At 45.5% G+C, this 24,998-nt stretch overlaps 1 protein-coding gene and 1 long non-coding RNA gene across 4 annotated transcripts in view; one reads left to right on the top strand and one right to left on the bottom strand.

Moving 5' to 3' along the window:
• The window catches only part of LOC130358466 (uncharacterized), a 35,225-nt gene extending 20,423 nt beyond the window's left edge, over positions 1–14,802 (bottom strand). The window contains exons 1-2 of the long non-coding RNA XR_008889531.1: positions 14,790–14,802; positions 9,715–9,766 (exon numbers count right to left, since the gene is read on the bottom strand). This is a non-coding gene — a long non-coding RNA (uncharacterized LOC130358466). The remainder of the gene's footprint in view (positions 1–9,714; positions 9,767–14,789) is intronic.
• Positions 4,500–24,998, top strand: part of SACS (sacsin molecular chaperone) — a 90,892-nt gene continuing 70,393 nt past the window's right edge. Inside the window, exons 1-2 of one of the 3 annotated variants that reach the window (XM_056561760.1) lie at positions 4,500–4,516; positions 16,972–17,382. In XM_056561760.1, the coding sequence (XP_056417735.1) occupies positions 17,360–17,382 (23 nt within the window). In that variant the 5' untranslated portion in view covers positions 4,500–4,516; positions 16,972–17,359. Of the gene's footprint in view, positions 4,517–4,636; positions 4,746–7,473; positions 7,774–16,971; positions 17,383–24,998 lie in introns of those variants that run through there. The other 2 variants (XM_056561761.1, XM_056561759.1) reach the window with 2 other exon arrangements.

Below are 24,998 nucleotides of genomic sequence, written 5' to 3'. Positions count from 1 at the left end.
GTAGTCACAGAAAGTCAGCTGACTCAGGACTGACATCCCCTGCCACACATTAAGCCATGTAACTTTGTAAGGGTCAGATTGGTGATCACATGACCAAGTTAGTTGAGTAATAAAACAAAAAAAATGCAGTTGCACTGGAATAAGGCAGAGTGAGTGTGCATGATATTGGCAATAAAAAAACGAAAACCGGAAGCGCTTTTTTTTTTTAAAGGGAATCTGTCACTAGGTTTATGCTGCCCTATATGATGCTCTACAGAACAATGTATAAGTTACAAAGCAGTTTTGGATCATACTCATTGAACATGTCAAGATTTTTCTTACTAAATATATTTCCAAAGGTGCTATTGACATGAAATGTTCACCAGATGTTGGTTGCAACCCAAGTAATACATATATACCTAAACAAATTTATACCTAAACAAACCTAAACAAATAAGCTCAGAAATAAAGTCATGTGAATTAATGTAAAAATAACACAAGGAAAAAGTATTGATCACATGTAGAAAGGAAGGTACAAAAGGCATGGAAAGCCAAGACAACAGCTGAAATTTATCAGTACTTAAAAAGCAATCGAGCCCCTTATCAGTGTGAATTAATATCATCTAGTTAAATGGGCACTGTCATGAAGCACAAAAATTGATATGTTGTAGTACTTAAGTACTACAACATATCTCTCATATACTTTAATTAAAAAAAGTGATTTTAAACAAGTTTAAAATCACTTTTAAATTCGGCCACTAGGGGTCGCCCTCCTAGTGGCCAAATGCATTTCGACTTATTGAAGACTGGCAATGAGTCGAAATTCAGGCACTGCGGTGCTCGCTCCCGCCTGTCAATCAAACAGGCGAGAGCGAGCACACTAATAGCTGGGGCTGCATGCATTGGCCAGCTCCACTGGCCTCGCGCACTGCCCCGCCCGCCCGCCCCCTTTACCTTGTCCCTGTGCCCACTAGTGTCACATGTGCCCCCCGCGAGCGCGAGCGCTACCATCACCGCTAGCGGGGTCCCTGTGCCCACTAGCGGTGTCAAATGTGCCCCCCGCGAGCGCTACCATCACCGCTAGCGGGGTCCCTGTGCCCACTAGCGGTGTCACAAGAATGCCGAGCGCGGCTCTGTTCCCCGTCCCTGTCAGCTGTCAGGGTACGGGAACAGATTTAAAAGCCCCGCGCGCAGCTAACGCTGCCTACGTTAGCCCTACGCTACTTGCGTAGTGCTGCGCCTGCGCAGTACTACGTTAGCTGTGCGCGAGGCTTTTAAATCTGTTCCCATACCCTGACAGCTGACAGGGACGGGGAACAGAGCCACGCTCGGCATTCTTGTGACACCGCTAGTGGGCACAGGGACCCCGCTAGTGGTGATGGTAGCGCTCGCGGGGGGCACATTTGACCCTGCTAGTGGGCACAGGGACCCCGCTAGCGGTGATGGTAGCGATCGCGCTCGCGGGAGGCATTCTTGTGACACTATGACATTAGACAATATGGTGCCTCCAGCTGTTTCACAACTACAATTCTCAGCATGGCCTGACAGCTAATAGCAATCATGGCATGCTGGGAGTTGTAGTTGGGAAACAGCTGGAGGCACCCTATTAGATAAATAAAACACTCATGCATAGACAATGTGAGGGTGTAAGCAAGCGCCCAGCAAGGCATCAGCACTAAATCTGCTCTATTAAAGCGATTAAAAGCATTTTTGAAGGCAAGTAGGGGGTTAGGGCTAGATTACTACTAGGTAGGGACATATTAGATTATATAGTACTTGGCGGGAGTTACCCTTTAAGTCCCAACTGATGGCTTCAAAAAGGTCTCATTGCTAAAGTGTCACACAAGACACATCTCATGATGGGTAAAAGCAAAGAGCTGTCTCAAGACCTTCACAACCTAGTTGTTGTAAAACATAACAATGGCGTTGGTTACAGGTGCATTTCTAAGCTTCTGAATGTTCCAGTGATCACTGTTTGGGCCATAATACGGGAGTGGAAAGACGATCATTTCACCATAGATTTGCCCCAAGCAGGTGCTCCTCAAAAGATTTCTGACAGAGGAGAAAAGAATAAACAGAAGAGCCGTGGGCACTTGTGGAGAGCTTCAAAAATACCTGGAGTTAGCAGGTTTAGTAAGAAAAATGGTGACATGTTCAATATTAATTTCACCCGCTGTACATACAGTATTCCATTCAGTCATAGAAGCCTATTCTGCTACAATTGGGTCCACAGCGATATGGGGTTGAGCACTGCTACACCTTTCACCCTCTTCTGCTGGAGCATGCATGGAGTATAGAAAGGGCCCAGACTACCAGTGAATGTGTGTGCGTGGGGTGTGGGCGGGTGATGCATCCATATTCAAACTTCAAATATTTCATATATTTAATCCGCCCGGATTACTTATTACGCCTCAATCCCTGGAAAGTTGTTAAAAGTTTGAAAACTTATAGAAACCAAGTGTCCTTCTATACAAAACGAAATAGATACTTCAGGCCAGACGCTTAACAGCAATAGACAAAGAATTACCCTGGAGCAATGCTGAGTACGTGGCGAAGTGACATGTCAGCATTAGGGTATGTGATACAGTATCTGCGCTCATTCCCACACAGGTCACTGTATCTCAGCCTTCTATGTACTAAACTACTAAGTACTGGCCTGATAGAACTGACATTGTAACCTATAATATATATATATATATGAGCAAAAGACAGTATATAGCAAAATGCTTGCCACAATATAGCCCTACAAATCTGCCTGATGGCCAAAAATTTGCAGGGTCAAGAGGAAAAAATTTAGTTGACTAAAAGGGAGTTAAAAGTCTTTTGCATTGTGTATTATAAAGAGAGAAAATATAAATTGTTTAAACCTTTATTAGATTTTTTGGGATTTATTGCAATAGTACATCCTTGCAATGTCTAACAATGCCAGCTATGATTTGGTAAGATGAAAGTGTATTGAGACATGCCCAGATGACAAGGAATGGTAACACCCAGCTGTCAATTATTCATATGTGATAGCCTGGGGGGTGTAGGGTATGGGGAGTGTAGCTGTGCAGTAATTAAAGGGTGCCTGTTAACCCTTGCTATTCGTGACGCCAGGGTGAGGGTTCCTCATTAACGCCTTTCCTACCGCCACCCTTCCCAAAAGTGAAAGTGAAACCATGCCGGTTAGCTAAGGGAGCTGATCCGGATTGTCGCGGTGAAATCGCGGCGCCCCGAACAGCTGTTAGACACGAGGAGGGTCTCCTACCTTGCCTCCTGGTGTCCGATCGCCGAATGACTGCTCAGTGCCTGAGATCCAGGCATGAGCAGTCAAGCGGCAGAATTATCGATCACTGGTTTCCTATGAGAAACCAGTGATCAATGTAAAAGATCAGCGTGTGCAGTGTTATAGGTCCGTATGGGATAACAATGATCAGTATAAGAGATCAGTGTGTGCAGTGTTATAGGTCCCTATGGGATAACAATGATCAGTATAAGAGATCAGTGTGTGCAGTGTTATAGGTCCCTATGGGAGCTATAACACTGCAAAAAAAAAGTGAAAAAAAAATGTGAATAAAGATCATTTAATACCTCCCCTATTAAAAGTTTGAATCACCCCCCTTTTCCCATTAAAAAAAAAAAACAGTGTAAATAAAAATAAACATATGTGGTATCGCCGCATGCGGAAATGTCTGAATTATAAAAATATATTGTTAATTAAACCGCACGGTCAATGGCGTACGTGCAAAAAAAATCCAAAGTCCAAAATAGTGCATTTTTGGTCACTTTTTATATCATGTAAAAATGAATACAAAGTGATCAACAAGTCTGATTAATACAAAAAGGGTACCGCTAAAATGCGCTAAAAAAATGAGCCCTCATACTGTCCCATAGGCGGTAAAATAAAAAAGTTATAGGGGTCAGAAGATGACAATTTTAAACGTATACATTTTCCTGCATGTAGTTATGATTTTTTTCAGAAGTCCGACAAAATCAAACCTATATAAGTAGGGTATCATTTTAATCGTATGGACCTACAGAATAATGATAAGGTGTTATTTTTACCAAAAAATGTACTGTGTAGAAACAGAAGCCCCCAAAAGTTACAAAATGGGGTTTTTTTTTTTCAATTTTGTCTCACAATGATTTTTTTAATTAAGAGTCTTTTAGTACTATGCGTTGTTCCACTGGATTTAGGGGTTAGTTGCGGTCCAGTAGTCACACTAGCATTAGCAGGGATTTTGATGTGAACTCACGGTTTTGGTTCCGCTGAGGCCGGCAGGTTTTTGAGGCCTAGCGTGTCTTTGAAAGTTGCGTAGCTCCATCCTGTTAGTCCGGCATCCACGAGAGCAGCAACCCAAGAGAGTGATAATTGGACATAGCTCCCTTATATGGGCAGGGGCTGGACTAATGCTAATTGGTCCATACGGATGTCAATCACCATTACAGAGATTTGTAGGTAACATGTGACCCAAGGACCTCCTAAGGTCCTACAACATACCATAGAGGTTACTAGCATGGTCACATGACCGAAGGTCCTGCGACGCTGAACAAGGTAAGTACTATACATCACTATAGAATATAGATAATTATTAAATATATATCAACATTAGAGAGAGACTTTAGGAGAGGCAACTAGGGGCTGTCCCACCTGAGGAACCCTACCTGAAGGATTAACAGAGGGATACTGTGTGCAGGGTCCTATGAAAAGATTCTCTAGCATTTTCTCCATGACTTGGTGGAAGCAATCACAGAAAACTGACAAGTACTTAGCATTGAAGGAGGTTGGCATCCTAGTCCATAAGCCACGGCCCATGTCTATATGTGCCACCTGCCTCCTATTCTGGAGGAAGTGACATCATATTTATATGAATTTCAAAATCAGGTGACTGCATCAACATCAAGGAAGTTTCCTTTATAATCTCGTCTTTAAAGTTTACAGCATCTAAATTTTTCTTTAGATGATAAACTTTTAGGATTATTTTCTTATAATGTTTGTTTGTCTTTTGTGGGAGACATTGGGGGAGATTTATCAAAACCTGTGCAGAGGAAAAGTTGCTGAGTTGCCCATAGCAACCAATCAGATCGCTTCTTTCATTTTAAACAAGGCCTTTGGAAAATGAAAGAAGAAATCTGATTGGTTGCTATGGGCAACTGGGAAACTTTTCCTTTGCAAAGGTTTTGATAAATCTCCCCCATTGTGTATGTAACGTTATATATATATATATATATAATGTACACTCACTGGCCACTCTATTAGGTACACCTTGCAAGTAATACTGTTAACATACAATGCAATATATATATATATATATATATATATATATATATATATATGTATATATATATATATATATAGTGCATTATATGTTATCAGTATTATAGTGTTTTGTGTAAGAATATATATATATATATATATATATATATATATATATATATATATATAGTAAATTTGAGTAGCCGTATTAGTCCAGTCATGCAAATCAAAAAATGTTGCAGTATCTTGTAATACCTTTTTTTATTGGACTAACAGTGCGTTTCCCATAGATGCTGTTAGTCCAATAAGAAAGGTATTACAAGATACCGCAACATTTTTTGATTTGCATCTATATATATATATATATATATATATATATATATATATATTATATGTGCATTATATGGGCACATGACAGGGGGCCCCTGTCATGTGCCCCCACATATATTGCCCCCTGACATGTGCCCCTCACATATAATGCCCCCCTGTCATGTGCCCCCACATATAATGCCCCCCTGACATGTGACCCTGACTCCCTGACTTATAATGTCCCCTGTCCTGTGCCCCTCACATATAATGCCCCATGTCCTGTGCCCCTCACATATAATGCCCCCCTGACATGTGCCCCTCACATATAATGCCCCCTGATGGGGCAGGACAGAGGGCATTATATGTGAAGGGCACATGTCAGGGGGGGCATTATATGTAAGGGGCACAGGACATGGGGTATTATATATGAGGGGCACATGACAGGGGGGGGGTCCTGTCATGTGCCCCCACATATAATGCCCCCCTGACATGTGCCCCTTACTCATCATTTGCCCCTCTCACTTATAATTTGCTCCCCCCTCCCCTTTCTCACGCCCGTCACCTTTCTCCCACGCTGCGGCTGCTCCATTCCTGCAGTCAGTGAGAGCCGCGGGGACGTGATCTCCGGGCGCCGGCGCAATGATGTGATGTCATCGCACCGGCCTGCCGTGATTGGCTCTCACTGACTGCAGGAATGGAGCAGCCGCGGCGTGTGATAGCAAGGTGATGGGCGTGAGAAAGGGGTGGTGGAGCGGGACAGCCGACAGCTCCCGCTCCACCATGCGATAGTTCAGGAAGAGGGGCAACAATCTCGGAGGGCAATTGCCCCGTTCCCCCCCCCCCCTGGATCCGCCACTGCCTCCACAGTGGGTGGCGACCCGGCGGCTCGGATCGGATTCGCACAGCCAGCACTGCAGAGAGAGTGAGTGAGCCAGGCAGGGGCAGAGAGCTGCGAGTGCGAGCACGCCCCCCCCCCCCAGATGTTGCGCCCGGTGCGGCTGCCCCCCCTGCACCCCCCACGCTACGCCTCTGCAGTGATCCCTCAACTTACAATGGCCTCAACATACAATAGTTTCAACATACAATGGTCTTTTCCGGACCATTGTAACTAGAAAGCAGACTCAACATACAATGCTATGGAATGTGCGAAACGTGTCAATGACTGGAAGAACCAACCAATCAGAATGGGCATTCACTGGTAAAACCCCTGTATTCCTAAAGTGTATGCACTGACTGGTGTCTGGTAGCGCCCCCTACAGTACAGGGAGGTATTACATGTTCTGTACTCTTTACCTGTACCAGGGTTAGCTGCTCCTTTGGACACCAGGTGAGGGCGGCTCCATTTTCCTTTTTTTAGGACATTGTGTGTACTGTACAGGACCCTGAAGAAGCTTCTGTCCTCTACATAGACCAGTGTTTCCCAAAGAGGGTGCCTCCAGCTGTTGCAAAACTACAACTTCCAGCATGCCCGGACAGCCCGGACAGCTGTCCGGGCATGCTGGGAGTTGTAGTTTTGCAACATCTGGAGGCACTCTGGTTGGGAAACACTGAAATAGACAGTGATTTACAGCTCCCAGCAGATCGTTCTTACTTTTATATGTAAGGATTTATTTTATCTGTATCAGTTATATATATATATATATATATATATATATATATACACATATATATATATATATATAATGTATTTTGTATGCTATGTCCACTATATTATAGTTTTATATATAATATATATTTGTATAAACACCGGACTCTCTCAGCATCTGCAGCTAATACAGACTACCTCCAACTCCCTGAACTCACAGGACACGAGCACTGCCCTCAAACATGGAGTCACAATATCTGCATCACCCATCTGAGCATGCTCATTGCCCTTAAACATGGCGTTCTGGAATCATCTAGCAGGGTAGTGCGCATGTGCAGTGCCCATACTGGCTCCAGGCAGCTCTAACGGTATGAGGGATCTGCCGTGATGTGTGCTGTCCTGGGAACTCCCATCTCCACTTCTCAAACATGATCTTCAGTGGTCACAGGAGACTGGAGGGACTCACAACTGGGAGGACTGCAGGAAAATGCAAGCTGTGTCTTTAAGGGGGGAAGCATAAAGGGGGAGCTATAGCTTGTGCTGCATTGAACTTGTTTGGATCTGTTCCTGGTGCAGCACTATGTGGGGAAGCTGCTGACTGACTGAGATCCCCTACAGCTAGCCCCAGTGTGCACTCAGCCCTAAATCTCTGCAGCCTCTGGTGAGTAGCATCTCCCTTCCCTGCTGCTGCTTCATCTTCCATCTGATCACCTTCTTAGTCCTTGTAGCTGACTTGGTTACATTCTATCTGTTTGTTGTTTTCCTTTTGCATTGTATCTGTTTGTTGTTTTCCTTTAGCATTGTATCTGTTTGTTGTTTTCCTTTTGATTGCATCTGTTTGTTGTTTTCCTTTAGCATTGTATCTGTTTGTTGTTTTCCTTTAGCATTGTATCTGTTTGTTGTTTTCCTTTTGATTGCATCTGTTTGTTGTTTTCCTTTTGATTGCATCTGTTTGTTGTGTCTACTCTGTAGAAATCCAGGCATTTGTCTCTGGCTTTGCATTTTCTGTTGCCCATTGAATGAAGGACGCAGAGTTTTGCAGTCTCAGCACATTTCACTATGGTGCACTCTAGGGACATGTTATCATTTTATATAGGAGACATGTTATACGTCCTCTAAACTTTGTGTCAGGTGATACATTTGCTGTCTATTCTCTTCCTGTCTGTGGCCTTATACTGTGCTATGTCTGGGCACTGGGCACTCCCCATTCATGTACCTAAAGTCTCTGACAGAACCAAGTGGACCATTGATTCTACTAGTGTGAACTGTGCCATCATGGTATGATCAACCAATACTGTCCTAGCAGAACGTGATGGACCAGAAAATGGATTTTGTTGTCAAGACTTTTTCCGTCAAAGCATAATGGAGCAGAATATAGGACTTACACTCTACACTTTGTCATATGGGCATGATGGATCAGGATTCAGGACTTTCGAATGATTCCATCTCAACATAACATGATGGACCAGCATCCCGGACTTCTATACTCACCCAGCATGGCTAGGATACAGAACTCAGAGTCTATTTCGACCTTATGGAACACGATGGACCAGGATATAAAACTTGTGCTCTATCTTATCCAAACAAAAAATGTTGGACCATATTGCATGACCAGAACACCACAAACTAGAATTCAGGACTTGCATTTACTCAACATGATAGACCAGGATTCTCAGCTTTAGGCTATGTCATAGCATCACAGTATGACAGAAACTTGGGCTTACAGACTATCCTATCCCACCAGAACACGCTGGACTTCAGGAACTTAAAGGGGTACTCTGGTGGAAAACATTTTTTTTTTTTTAAATCAACTGGAAAGTTAAACAGATTTGTAAATTACTTCTATTAAAAAATCTTTACCCTTCCAGTACTTTTTAGCAGCTGTATTCTACAGAGGAAATTCTTTTCTTTTTGGATTTTTTTTCTGTCTGACCACAGTGCTCTCTGCTGACACCTCTGTCACTGTCAGGAACTGTCCAGAGCAGGATAGGTTTGCTATGGGGATTTTCTCCTGCTCTGGCCAGTTCCTGATACAGGCATCAGGTGTCAGCAGAGAGCACTGTGTACAAGACAAAAAAGAAATTCAAAAATAAAAGAATTTCCACTGTAGTATTCAGCTGCTAAAAAGTACTGGAAGGGTAAAGATTATTTAATAGAAGTAATTTACAAATCTGTTTAACTTTCTGGTACCAAAAAAAAAAAGTTTGCCTACCAGAGTACCCCTTTAGATCAAAAGTTTCCAACCTATAATGTCTTTGCAGAATCCAATTCATTAGGATCTAGAACATGCTGGACCAGGAATCAGAACTCAGTGTATCTTGCCCCAACAGGACATAATGGACCAGGGCCCAGGACTCACAGTCTAAATTGTTTCAACAGGACATGATGGACTAGGATCCAGTTCTCAGTCTTTCTTGTTTCAACAGGACATGATGGACCTGGATCCAGAGCTCATGGTCTATATTATATAAACAGGACATGATGGACCAGGATCCAGAGCTCATGGTCTATATTATATAAACAGGACATGATGGACCAGGATCCAGAGCTCATGGTCTATATTATATAAACAGGACATGGTGAACTATAATCAAGGACTTACAGTCTATGTTGTCTCATCAGGACACGCTGGATCAGAATCCAGGGTTGTTAGTCTGGAACAGAATAATAGATCAGGACTTAGAACTTTATACCATTGCAGGCTATACTGTCCCATAAGACCTTGATGAATTCAGGTCAAGAGCTTTCAGTCTATAACAGCTTATTGTACCCTGATCCATTCTTCATTGTCTATAAGATCTCATTTGGAGCATTATGGACTTTATTTCAGGTCTTGCATGTACTCCACGACTTGCATACTGTACTTCTTTGACAGAGCTTGAAGGACCTTTATCCAGGGTTTTCAGTTTATACTGTGCTTATAAAGCTAGATGTACTTCATCCAGTGTATGATGTCTACACAATGGAGCATTATGGACTGCGGTCCAGGGCTTGCTGCTTATACTGTCCTGGGATTACACACTACCCTGATATAGGAAAGGAAAATTATAGCCAGCTCACCGCTTGGAATGAATCAGTCTCTAAGCATTCGTCACTTGTATCCGGAAGCCAGGAGGAAGCCGAGCCATTATCCCCGGTAGCATAAAACGAGAAAGGAAGGGTTTCCAACTCCCTGGAAAAATATAGAAAGAAATTATTAAAAGTCCAAAATGTATTTAGTCCATATTAAAAACCAACAAAAAAAAAAAAACACGCCGACGAGTTTCGGACTAATATGTCCTTAGTCATGGCTGTAGCCATGACTAAGGACATATTAGTCCTAAATGCGTTGGCGTATATATATATTTTTTTTATCCTCACTGGGTGTTTTTTTTTCGTTGGTTTTTAATATGGACTAAATACATTTTGGACTTTTAATGATTTTTTTCTATATTTTTCCGGGGAGCTGGAAACCCTTCCTTTCTCATGATACCATGATGCCAGGACTTACACTCTACACCAGTGGTCTTCAACCTGCGGACCTCCAGATGTTGCAAAACTACAACTCCCAGCATGCCCGGACAGCCGTTGGCTGTCCGGGCATGCTGGGAGTTGTAGTTTTGCAACATCTGGAGGTCCGCAGGTTGAAGACCACTGCTCTACACGAACCGGACATGCAGAACTGCAGTCCATCCCTGACTCATAGCCTTACATCACTTCCCAATGCGGCAGCACAGTACAACTCTTGCTGTCTCGCTCTTCACCCTCTACTGAGCTATGAATAAGGATTTGCTGCGATTAATCTGATACTCATCATAGTAAAGACATTAACGCTGCTTATCCGGTCAGAAGTTTACGCGCTAACCATTGACTGTTTCAGTGCTTGTCATACGTCTATTGAGGCGGTTGTAATAGATGCTTGTTTTATAAGTGTCAGACCTAGATCCACATAGTTTTGCTGCCGTTGGCGCTGATCTATTAATACAGACCGCGCTTTTACTTCTGGCTTGGATGATGTAGATTCTTGTGATGCCATTGTTTATAGGAGTGACTGATGTCTAATATTAGCATGAATGAGTGGGGGTGGGGGGTAAGGGGTTTGTGCTAAAATCATTAGGACATATGTTTCATTGTCTACCGGTGCAGATACATTCTATGACAGCTTGATGCTGCGACAATGGGAGTGTATACTGTGAGTACTCAATCAAAGCATTTATAGAGGTTATAACCTTTGGCTGCAGAGAGAGAGACTGGTTCTAAACCTGGGGTCTGTCTGTAAACCTGCATAGAAAACATCTGCATCTACATTTTTTCAGTACCTACCTATAAATGGAATTTGTTATTTACTTCAGTTTTCACATAAGATTACATAGATATAGTCAGAAGTATCCTTTATTGCAGTGTTTCCCAACCAGGGTGCCTCCAGCTGCTGCAAACTACAAACTCCATGCTGGGAGTTGCACTTTAGCAACAGCTGGAAGCACCCTGGTTGGAAAACACTGCTTTATGGTGGTGGGGAAAGCAGTGTTCCAGTGACTGTGATAAGTGGTAGAGATCGACCGATTATCGGCTTTTCCGATATTCACGATTTGGACATTATCAGTATCGGCAATTACCTTGCCGATATGCCGATAATGCCCCGCCGCGTCCCCGGCCAGAGACCACCACCGCCACCGCTGCCCCATTGCCTCCCCCATCCCCGGTTTTACATTTGCCTGTTCCCGGGGTCCACACTACTTCTGGCTCCTGCGATGTCCTGCGCACTGCTCTGCGCAGCGCAATGACGAGTGACGTCCTCAACACAACGTCACAGTGCGCACAGTGACAGCTCAGGATGCCGCCGGACCCAGAAGTAGCGCGGACCACGGGAGCAGGTCATTATAAAACCGGGGATGGGGAGGCAATAGGGCAGCGGCGGTGGTGGTTGGACTAGGGAAGACCCCAGGACAGGCAGGGGGGAGAGTAGCGGGGGCGGCAGTGGTGGTCTCTGGCCCCCACAAAAGCCACTGCAGTTCTTTGATTTAAAGCACCCGCTTTAAATCATTGATCTGCAGCGGCTTCTGTGGGGCCGGGTGGGGGGGGGGGGGGTGATGGTGGGGGTAAATAGCCGATAACTTATACCAGAATATCGGTATAAGTTATTGGCTATTGGCCTGAAAGGTCACAGATTATCGGTATCGGCCCTAAAAAAAAAAAAAAGCTGTTTCAGATAAAAGTGACGCGAACAATTGAATCATTACATTGCTGGCATAGCTTTTATTTTTACCCTAAACCACCATGTGGTGGTTCAGGTCACACTTTCATAGAAACCTGTCACATAAATGTACTTAAAGCGTACATGTCATATACAGTGATCCCCCGACCTACAATGGCCCCGACATACGATAATTTCAACATACGATGGCCTCTCAGAGGCCATTGCATGTTGAAGGCAGCCTCAACATACGATGCTTTTGTATGTGGGGGCCATCGCATAAACGGCTATCCGGCAGCGCTGACTGCTTCAGCTGCCACCGGATAGCCGTTTAATGTGTCCCGTGTGCTCCGGTGAGTGTCACTCACCTGTCCCCTTCAGGCTCCACTGCATAGCCGTCGCTCTCCTTTGTCGTTATCACGTCGTTGCGCACGCCGTCCCCTCATCCAATAGGAGCGGCGTGCGCAGCGATGTGATGGCGGTGATGGAGAGCGACGATCCAGGGCAGCGGTGATGGTCCAAAGTGGCAGGGACACGTGAGTATAACGTTCTATTATACTATTGCAAGGATCCCTCAACATACGATGGATTCAAGTAACGATGGTTCATTTAATACAAATTACCATCGTATGTTGAGGGATCACTGTATGTTACTCACTAGGTCATGCAGATTCTTTACATGTCCTTTTTATGTGTCTTGCTTCAGTATTTGGCTCACAAATCCCTCTGTACTGCTGCTCACTCATTCTGGCATCCACTGCTCAGGAAGGGAAGATGTCCGAGGCCAGCACTGAGCCCTCTCTTACTCACCATGCATTCATTTCCTCCCTGAGTCTGCTGTGCTGGGATTTTTCATCCAACCACTGCAGGCTGCTCTGTAAACCCTCCTCCCAGTTTTCAGACAGGAGTCTGAGAGACAGGACAGGAGTGAGCACAGAGGAGTGCTAGTCCCATCCTCACTGGAATTTGTCCCAGCCTGGATTTCAGCTGAGACAAAGATGATGCTGCAGCTGGACAGGATTATGTTCTGATTGGTATGGGGACCCCTAGTGGTCTTTTTTTTATTTTTTATTTTTTTTATAAGCCATGATTTCTATAAAAAGGAGATAAATTTTTTTTTATGAAGTATATTAAAAAGGTTAATGTTGTCCTGAGATATACAACATATAAAACGTTTTTGATTCTGATGCCTATATAAAGGAAATGGGCATCAACCCATTTTCCAATCCTTTGAGCCAGAAGGTCCTGCAAGGGATGGGGGCCAATAGACTGCGGCCTACACATTCACTAAAGTGGGGTTTTCTACTTTCTACTCAGTTTTTTACTCTGCAAAGGCATGCGAATCATAGTGCCCCCCCCCTTGTCCTGTATACAGCCCTCAAGTGCTCCCAGCAGGTCATGAATTAAAGGGGCACTCCACTGCTCAGCGTTTGGAGCCAGCGCCGGGAGCTCGTGACATCATAGCCTCGCCCCCTCATGACATCACGCCCCACCCCTCCCATAGACTTGCATTGAGAGGGCGGGGTGTGATGTCATGAGGGGCGGGGCTATGACATCACAAGCTCCCGACGCCGGCTCCAGCGTTTGGAACAATTTTTTCCAAACGCTGAGCAGCGGAGTACCCCTTTAAGGACATCCCATACAGAGAACACATGTGGTAATGCTTGATGCACTGACCATTATTATATCACTTGTGAAAGACTAAGAGTATCCTAAAAACATGACCTGTTGGGGTACTTGTGGGCTGGGCTTGGGAAACACTGCTGTAGACCTTGGGAGAGACAGGCATAGGTGTACAGCACCCTGAAAATTAATATGGCAAAATGTCTTCATTGAACATAAGGCTGGGTTCCCGCTACGTTTTCCCCCATATGGGAGCGCATATGGCAGGGGAAAGCTAAAACCTCGCGCTCCCGCATGTAATTAATTTCAATGAGCCAACTGCAGTGAAACGTTCGGTCCGTTCGGCTCATTTTTGCGCCGTATGCGCTTTTCCCCCGCACCTAAAACTGTGGTCAACCACAGTTTTAGGTCCGGTTGTAAAAGCGCATACGGCGCAAAAATGAGCCGACTGGACCGAACGTTTCACTGCGGTCGGCTCATTGAAATGAATTACATGCGGGAGCGCATAGAAAGGCATACGGGAGCGCAAGGTTTTAGCTCCCCCCTGCCGTATGCGCTCCCGTATGGGGGGAAACGTAATGTGAACCCAGCCTTAAGTGAAGCACCAGAATGAGTGGCCGCTGTATTATTTGCTGTCAGGATTCCTTATATCCATGTATGTTACTAGTTTAGACAGTGACATGACTTGGTGTGACCTTGGAGCAGCCTAAGTATATCTAGAGGAAAGATGAGCTGATGGTGGGGCTGAACCATATGTAGTTTTGTCCATCATCTGTAGGGAAGAAATCCTATGGAATGAAGGTTCAGCTATTTGCATCTGCTCCAAATATTGTATATCAGTCACTTGTGTATGATGTGCGCTGTACGCTGACATTCCTTACCTATTACTGCACGCCTCCTGCCAAATCCCTATTCCAGATGAACTTGGGGGAATAAAGCAGATTGTTTAGATTTCCATACATGGCTAAGTAAAAAAGAGGCCTTTAAAACAAAGAGTAAAAATGAGGCCTTTTTAAAAAGTATTTTTAAGGGAGTAAATCTCGCTGACTCTCCGCTCACGGGATGAATGAAAGAAGCGATCTGATTGGTTGCTATTGGCAACTGTTCAACTTTTCCAGTGCACAGGTTTTGATAAATCTCTCCCTATATCTTTTCATTATGAATGGTGAATTATAGTTCAAAATAATTTGGGGGTAGATTTATCAAAACATGTGTAGAGGAAAAGTTGCCCAGTTGCCCAAGCAATCTGATTGGTTGCTATGGGCAACTGCATCACTCTTCCTCTGTACAGGTTTTGATAAATCTCCCCCCTCTGTCTTGTAATATAAATGGGCATTGTATTGCAACAACTTCCTCATGAGACTGAACAAGCAAAGCTGCAGTATAAATCATAGAGCAGTTTAAAGGGGTACTCGGCCCCTAGACATCTTATCCCCTATCCAAAGATAGCTGGGGTCCTGCTGCTGGGGACCCCCGGGATCTCCGCTGCGGCACACCGCTATCAATACTGCACAGAGCACGCTCGCTTTGTGCGTAATGACCAGCAATACAGGGGCCGGAGCATCGTGACGTCACGGCCCCGCCCCTTGTGACATCACTGCCCACCCCCTTAATGCAAGTCTATGGTAGGGGGCGTGATGGCCTCCACACCCCATCCCATAGACTTGTATTGAGGGGGCGGGCTGTGATGTCACGAGGGGGCGGAGCCGCGACATAACGATGCTCCAGTCCCTGTGCCGCCCGTCATTACGCACAGTGTGAGTTTGCTCTGTGCAGTAATGATAGCGCGGTGCCACAGCGGAGATCCCGGGGGTCCCCAGCAGCAGGACCCCGGCGATCTGACATCTTATCCCCTATCCTTTGGATAGGGGATAAGATGCTAGGGGCGGAGTAACCCTTTAAGCTTCTTGATAGATATTTTTTTGGTATACCTTTTAAAGACATAAGGACAACCCTTATTATATTGAAGTCACTCTAGCAGTTAAAGGAGTACTATGACATAGGGCAAGTTATCCCCTGTCCAAAGCATAGGGGATAAGTATCTCATCGCAGGGGGTCCGATCACTGGGACCCCTGCAATCTCCTGCCTGGCGCCCAGCCGTCCTCGTGCACAAGGAATAAATTGTCCTATGCCACAATACTCCTTTAAATGATTGTCGTGGGTCTGGCTTTTTAAACCCTGAGCCATCAGCTGTGATCATTGAGGGAAGCTAAGGCCAACCATACCTTTCCCACAGAAGGAGAAATGAAGAATGTCAGACTCCTGTTGTCTTCAATGGGATTCTGCTGCACTGTGAACTGCTAAATTTCTACCATGGCCACCAAACACATGGCCTACACTGCCATCAAAAGAGAACAGCACAGGTCTGCACAGCTGACTCCAGCTAGGAGTTGTAGCTTTGCGACAGCTGGAGGCACATTTGGTTTGGAAGCAATGGTCTAAGGCTGGATTTACATATGTCTGGAGTGCAGCTCAGCCAAAACCTGCTGTAACTGATGCCACCACTCAAGTGTATCAGTTGGCATCAGTTGTTTAGGATCCAGTGTTATGTATTGTGCATGCAGGACAGGGGAATGCAGCAAGATGCGTTCCCCTGTCCGGCACCCATATGATATGTTTCATCATCCGGTGTTTCGAGACTACGGGATAAATGTGAACTGTCCCATTCAAATCAATGGCTTCAGTTCTGCAATCAGTTTTCCTCCGGTGCGCGCTGGAGGGAAGTGCGGTGGTGGCCTCCTGACTCTTTCCAAACAGGTGATGTTGAGGGAGAGAAGGATTGGGCATGTTACATTTATACTTCCCGACCCTATTGTCCTTATAGAGATAAGCTGCTGCCAGAGCTGCCTGGCCGTGACTCATCCCACCCCTCTACATAGAGGCTATGTGAATGTTTGGCTGTGCCGAACATTGATCTGTATCTGAAGATCAGGAGAGATCCCTACCGGCAGAATGAATGTTTGGGCCGACATCTATTGCTTGTGTATGGTCACCATTGCATACATCCTACAACATTGTCCTCCTTTGTATTAATTGACCTTCCGTTCATCACTTTTTCCCAGGTACGGTGCCACATTTTTGATCACCGCAGGCTACCAATAAAAGTGGAGGAGAGGAAATCCCCTCTGTGAATTGGCTCCATGTGCTGAAAGACAAGAAGATAGTCAACACCCAGAAGAGATCCTGTGTTGCGAGTAGATGAACGTGTCCGTTTTGGGAATCCGAAAGTCTCAGATGAGTTATTTGCTCATAGTGTAACGTTAATGAAGGTTCCAATCTGAGAGCCATACAAGTCCCCCGGAATAAGAGGAGTAATAGAGTAATTCAAGTCAAAATGTCTGCTGTTAGGTAGCGCACAGACTTGGCCAAGTCAAGAAAATTTACAGAGCTCAGAAGACTCGAAGAAGAGTCCATGTTTTCTACTTGTGCTTCCAGAGTCACAAGATAAATATGACGGAAGCCATGGATGAACAGTAAGTCTTTTTTCTTTCTTTTTTTACATTATTGTTTTGTTTAACAATTTAATATTGTAACTTTTAGTCTGTCTAGAAATTATGTACCGTATTTTTCGCCCTATAGGACGCACCGGCATATAAGACGCACCCAGGTGCAAAATCTAGAAAAAGAAGATTCTGAACCCAACAGTGATCTTCAACCTGCGGACCTCCAGATGTTGCAAAACTACAACTCCCAGCATGCCCGGACAGCCAACGGCTGTCCGGGCATGCTGGGAGTTGTAGTTTTGCAACATCTGGAGGTCCGCAGGTTGAAGACCACTGGTATAGGAGGTAATACTCACGTGTCCCCACCGCTCCGGACCCGTCACCACTGACCTGGATGTCGCTCCATCGATGTTGCCGCGTCCCCGTGGTGTCCCCGACGCTCCGGACGTCTTATTCCCTGGGATCCACGCTCTCCGTCGCCGTCATCACGTCGCTCCGCATGCCACTCCTATTGGATGACGGGACGGCGTGCGCAACGACGTGATGACGTCGAAGGAGAGCGCCGGCCATGCAGGGGATCCCGGCACTGAGCAGACACCGAGGAGGCTGGTAAGGTCCCTCCCGGTGTCCTGTAAGCTGTTCGGGACGCCGCGATTTCTCCGCTGTGGTCCCGACCAGCCCAACTGAGCAGCCAGGTTAGTGTCACTTTTCCTTCAGACGCGGCGGTCAGCTTTGATCGCCGCATCTGAAGGGTTAATACAGGGCATCACCGCGATCGGTGATGTCCTGTATTAGCCGCGTGTCCCAGCCATTGATGGCCGCAGGGACCACCGCGATAGGGGTGTATTCGATGTATAAGACGCACCAACCCCCCCCCCCCCCCCCCCAGTTTTAGGGAAGAAAAAGTGCGTCTTATACGGCGAAAAATACGGTAGATCAAAAACTGCAGATCATTGAAGTTGGTTTATCCAATTTTTAAGGGGAGATAGCCCTTGGTCAGGGGAGATTCTGTGACGAGTTATAGTGCAACGTCCCCGTTTGAAATAATTTAGCTTTATTTTAGATTAATACATAGACCATTCTCTATGATGACTTCATAGAGCATATAGACAAAGTAAATCAATATAGCAGCAACAGGGAATTCAGCAAACCAGATCCAGGTGAAACCATTTTCCTTAAAACATAGTTTATGCGACAAGGAAATGTGCGCGACAGGCCTGGGGTGTTTGGGTCATTAGACCTAATCAGAAAGGGTCTATGATGAAGGTCTAATGACCAAAAAGCATCAGGTCTGTTGCGCAAATATCCATGTCGTTAAGAAAATTAATATTAGGACAAAATTGGTCTTAGGCACTGCTAAATACTGGCATAAACACGACTATAGGCAATGCACAGGACGAAAATGACTTTATTGAGTAAACAGCCAGACAACGCGTTTCGGCACTATTGTGTACCTTCCTCAGGTCTACCAGAGTAACTGATGCTGCGTCCTTATGTGATGCTGAGTGGCCATAAGATCACGGCAACACACCATCCTATTAGAATGCAGCATCAGCTGTAATCGATGTGTACATATTTAATATATTGATGCACGCCCCTATATAGTTTTACCTATGATCAGTATTGAATGAGAGGCCCGATGAAGCACAAATGGTGCAAAACGGCTGCTGTAGCCTCGTCTCTTCTGTACCCCCTGTCTGTCTCCCCCCCCCCCCCCTGTAATTATGTAAGTATCGTTGATAATAAAAGAAGATACGAAGAAGATTGGCTGTGTCACCGTCCCCTTACTTCTATTTATTGGAAAATCAAGCTACCCCCACTGTTCCTTAGAATGAAGACAATATTGCCCCTTAGAATAAATAATTCCCACCGCATGTGCATGGCCAGTGCTCCATTGATTCTCTATGTAGCCGCTGAACTTGGCAATGTTCAGTGGCACCACAGACAATGAATAAAGTGCTGCGTCACTCATTTGGGGGGGGAGGGGGGCAATTTTGTTTCTGTTTTTGAAATTGATGTGGGTCCCAGTGGCCAGACCCCACAATTCAGCTTGTTATGTCTTCCTCAGATGGGATTAGCTCTTTAAAGGGGTTCTCCACCATAAGGTGATTTTAGTACATACCTGGCAGACAGTAATGGACATGCTTAGGAAGGATCTGCACTTATCTTGGGGCTAAATGGCTATGTTGTGAGATTACCATAACACTGTGGCTAGCTGTTTATGAACTTGTATTTCCTGTTTGACTTTTCTTTCTTTGACTACAAATCCCACAATTCCATTTTCCTCCCTCCCACACATCAGCCACCCCACCCATTGAAACATAAATGAGCTGCATCCATTCAAAAGACCTGTGTTTTTCAATCAGGGTGCCTACAGCTGTTGCATTAGTTGCAGATTGATCTCTCTCCCACCAAGCGATCGCTCCACCCATTGAAGCAGACAGGCTCCCTGTCATCAGCTGACTAGTGATGTCAGGTCTCGGTCGCATTGCAAGCTGGGAAAAATCTGAGACAGATCTGCTGCATTTTGTATGCTGTTAAAAATAAATATTGGGGTGAAAATCACAGAAGAATTGTGAGAAAACCGTCACACACAGGTACAGACACTATATTATGAACTACACTAACTTTACAGCCCCTGTAGCATAGTCACATAAAAAAAATCCTGGAATACCCCTTTAATTTTAGAAAACAACCTTTATCCCACGAACTATGGGTTTCACTGTGTTTTACCTAAATGTTATGTTGTCTGTTTGCCTATTCTTTACAGAGTACATGACCTGAATATAAACATAGGTGCTGAGTCACTATTTCTAGTCCGCAGTCATGTAGACTGTGGTATCTGCAGATTTGCATCTTCCTTGCTATTTTTTCTATGCCATCTGCAGAGAAGGACTTGCCCTGCTCCGCTCAGCCTTATATGCACTATATTAATCTAGGACAGTGTTTCCTAATCCGTGCGCCTCCAGCTGTTGCAAATCTACAACTCCCAGCCTTTGGCTGTGCGGTCATGCTAAGAGTTGTAGAGTTGCAATTGCTGATGGCACAACGGTTGGAAAATACTGATCTATAACATATAGATCCTAATCATATTTCTTCTACTATTAGGGTGCGTTCACACGTGCGTGTTTTCTGCTGCAGAGCCGATTTATCTACCCATTAAAGTCAATGGGCAACAAAATCTGCAGCAGCAAATCTACAGCAGATCTGCAGCAAAAATACGCACGTGTGAACGCACCCTTAAAGGAGTAGTCCAGTGGTGACCCAGTGGTGAACAACTTATCCCCTATCCTAAGGATAGGGGATAAGTTTCAGATCGCGGGGGGTCCGACCGCTGGGGCCCCCTGCGATCTCCTGTACGGAGCCCCGACAGTCCGCGGGAAGGGGGCGTGTCGACCTTTGCACGAAGCGGCGGCCTACACGCCCCCTCAATACAACTCTATGGCAGAGCCGGAGCGCTGCCTTCGGTAATCTCCGGCTCTGCCATAGAGATGTATTGAGGGGGCGTGTCGGCCGCCGCTTCGTGCGGAGGTCGACACCCGCTATCTGGCCGGAGAGCCTGGCCCCCGTACAGAGAGATCGCAGGGGGCCCCAGCGGTCGGACCCCCCGCAATCTCAAACTTATCCCCTATCCTTAGGATAGGGGATAAGTTTTTCACCACTGGACTTTCCCTTTAATATGAATTAACCGGCAGCTCTATGTAGTTCATGTTGCTTAAAACTATAATTTGACTTGAGTTTAAGCGCACCTTTCATATTACAGAACAAAAAAAATTATGCAGGTCATGCAGATGTCTTTTTTTATGTGACTTGCTTCTGTATTTGGCTCACAAATCCGGCCATTCTGCTGCTCACTCATTCTGACATCCGCTGCTCAGGAAGGGGAAGTGTCCAAGGCAAGCCTGAATGCCTGAAGAAATCACCTTCCCGGCGCCCGTGCCGTAAAATTTCGTTCCATGGGCCACAAATGGCCCGCGGGCAGGGAGTTTGAGACCCCTGGATTAAATACTGTCATCCTTTTAGATTTCTATTTTTAATCTTTGTGGTTTACCAGGGTTGAACGCCCCACGTGACCAGTTTATCATTGCACAGTGCTTTTCCTCCTTATAATTTGCGCTTTGGGTAGGACAATGAGCGACGTATTTCACTGAAGCTGTTGATGTAGCGTGACTCACAGCAGAATAAACCTTTTTATTACTATAGATAGGAATCACGCTGCCTTCTTCATGGAGCTGCCAAATGAATTTTGCGAAGTTGAGGCCAAATACTCCATTACCTTTTATATAGAATTCCTGTCTCCAATCTTTCTTGGATTTTAATGTGAAACTCTATACACTGCTCTCAGACGGAAGGGAGGTCATTTTTCATTATTTACCTGTATGACCGTTCTCATTCTTATCACGTTAGTCATGTGATGAAAAGGTACAGCGTACATGTCAGAAGCTAAAAAAAAAAAACTGGTGCTCATGCGGTCTGTGTGCGTAAATCCTGGTTTTCATCCTTATTCCCATGTTTATATTACTCGCATTGCATGCAGTTCACTGAGGAGGAGGGGCGTTCCCTTACTTGTACTTACATCTCATGTGGGACTTCTTCCCACACTCCTTCCAGCTCAAAACGGGCTTTACTGTGCTCTTATTCTCTGTGACGCTCCCCCAACACAGCAGAATTATTGACAAGCCGGAAGACTGCACAGAGCCCTGCTTGTCCCGTCCACACTTTCTGTATTTTGTTTCGGAGACACACAAGCAATAGCTGCAGGGACTAGACAGTGTCCTTAAAGGTGTACTCCGGCGCTAAGACATCTTATCCCCTTTCCAAAGGATAGGGGATAAGATGCATGATCGCGGGGGTCCCGCCGCTGATCTTGCACGCAGCACCCCGGTTACAATCATACCCCGGGGCATGTTCGCTCCGGGTCTGATTGCTGGTGATCACAGGGGCCGGAGCATTGTGACGTCACCCCCACGATCAGGCATCTTATATAGAATATAGAAATTTTTTTCAATTCGTCTTGTTTGAAACATTTCCGTTGTTTTGTGTCTACAGCTCGCATGCAGCTCCATAAAACTCTATGGCAGTGGTCTCCAACCTGCGGACCTCCAGATGTTGCAAAACTACAACTCCCAGCATGCCCGGACAGCCGTTGGCTGTCCGGGCATGCTGGGAGTTGTAGTTTTGCAACATCTGGAGGTCCGCAGGTTGAAGACCAGTGCTCTATGGTAACAGGCTACAAACAAACCCTGTAAAGTCTGACCATGGAATACTTTATCAGTACCCTACTCTTTGCTAACTTGATGACTAGAATAGTTAGTTCTACTGTATGTAGAGACGGGGTTCACACATAGAATTTGATCAGTATTTTTAGCCAAAACCAGGAGTGAGTCAAAAACACAAAACAACATTTTTCAACTGTAGTTTTTTTCTGGGTCAGTTTGACTCCTGGTTTTGGATAAAATTACTGACCAAAAATCTGACCAAATACTATGGGGGGAATTGATCATTGGTCCATGCATGTAGTTGCCTTTCTCAGCGAAGTTTAGAGAAATTTGTTAAATGTTTCCACAATGTATGGTAAATTTTGTCTAAGTACACTAAAGAAGGCTGTGAGATTAAAGGGGTACTCCTGTGCTTAGACATCTTATCCCCTATCCAAAGGATAGGGGATAAGATGCCTGACCGCGGGAGTCCAGCCGCTGGGGACCCCTGTGATCTTGCACGCGGCACCCCGTTTGTAATCAGTCCCCGGAGCGTGTTCGCTCCGGGTCTGAATACAGGCGATCACAGGGCGGGCGGCGTGTGACGTCACGCCTCTGCCCCCGTGTGACGTCACGCTCCGCCCCTCAATGCAAGCCTATGGGAAGGGGCGTGACAGCTATCACGCCCCCTCCCGTAGGCTTGCATTGAGGGGCGGAGCGTGATGTCACACGGGGGCGGAGGCATGACGTCACACGCCGCCCGCCCTTTGATCACCTGTATTCAGACCCGGAGCGAACACGCTCCGGGGACTAATTACAAACGGGGTGCCGCGTGCAAGATCATGGGGGTCCCCAGCAGCGGGACTCCCGTGGTCAGGCATCTTATCCCCTATCCTTTGGATAGGGGATAAGATGTCTAAGCACCGGAGTACCCCTTTAAGGGGAAGATTTATCAAATCCTGTGCAGATGGAAACTTGCCCAGTTGCCCATAGCAACCAATCAGGTTGTTTCTTTCATTTTTAGGAAGGCCTGTGAAAAAAGAAAGAAGCGATCTGATTGGTTGCTATGGGCAACTCAGCATCTTTTCCTCTGCACAGGTTTTGATAAATTCTCCCCCCTAAAAACCTGTAAGAAAGCCTTTTTCTAGAGCTTTGCTTGGGGTGGTGTAGATTTGCCAATTATTTTGTGCTTTTCATTGTATTTCTAAAAAATACACACTTAGGCTGCGCAAAATTTGCGGCAGCAGCGCGAAATACACTGCGTATTCCTTGCTCACTATACACACAGGGCTTTCCGGTGGCAGCCCTATGTGTGCAGTGTGTTTTGGAGGCGGAGCCGTGTGCCGGCGTGACTGTGACGCGCGGCTCCGCCTCCAAAACTTACTACACGCATAGGGCTGCCGGAAAGCCCCGTGTGTATAGTGAGCAAATTTTGTGCAGCGTGGGTGGGAACGCACCCTTAGGGTACAGTCCCACATAGCGATAATGCATCATATTTCACGCTGCGCAAAATGTGCGGCGCAGCAGGGAATATGCTGCGTATTCTCCGATTAGCATACACACAGGGCTACACGGCGGCAGCCCTATGTGTTCAGCCAAGTTTGGGGGTGTGGCCGCGCGTCACAGTCACACCGGTGCACAGCCCCGCCCTGCCCCCAAACCTCACTGAACACACAGGCTATCACTGGTAGCCCTGTGTGTATTTTGGTCGGAGAATACGCAATGCATTTCCTGCTGCGCAGCACATTTTGCTCTGCATGAAATATGCTGCGTTAGCGCTATGTGGGCCGTAACCCTTAAATTTCTGACCACTGCATGCACAACCAGTTAAAAAAAATGTTCTCTTTGGGGTCCCTAATTCTGAAACAGAGTAGATTCAGTATTTGACTCTAGCCCTGTAACTGGCTAACACCAGCCCTCTCTTGCCTGAATTGGTAATAAATTGTACCGTGTAAAACTTTTCACACTTCAGAAGTATCCAGTCTAATCTGAGCATTAAAGGGTAACGTGTTCTATCTTATTTTATGTGCAGTAGAAATCCGCAGCACAGTTATGCAAATAGTTCCATAGGGCTCACGCACCTCCAAGGGCCGTAAGAAAAAGAAAAGGACCGCAGCACTCCAGAATTCTTGCGAAACAAAGTGGTGTGGTTTATTACATCATATGACGCACATTAATAACACAGCAATGTTTCAATCCCCTCTCAGGATCCTTATCTAGGCTTAATAGGGGATTGAAACGTTGCTGTATTCCTAATATGTGTCATATGATGCAATAATCCGCACCACTTTTTTTTTCACAAGAATTCTGGAGCGCTGTAGTTCTTTTCCTTTTTTATTTATGACTTATTTTATGTGATTTATATTTAGAATTTGATATTACACAGAGAAAATGTTTCTTGAAAAGGGCAATAGAAAAATGGTATTTGCATGATGATGTAAACCATGT

This window comes from Hyla sarda, chromosome 2 (genome assembly GCF_029499605.1).
Source record: "Hyla sarda isolate aHylSar1 chromosome 2, aHylSar1.hap1, whole genome shotgun sequence".
NCBI lineage: Eukaryota > Metazoa > Chordata > Amphibia > Anura > Hylidae > Hyla > Hyla sarda.
This window is presented reverse-complemented; position numbering and strand designations above follow the sequence as displayed.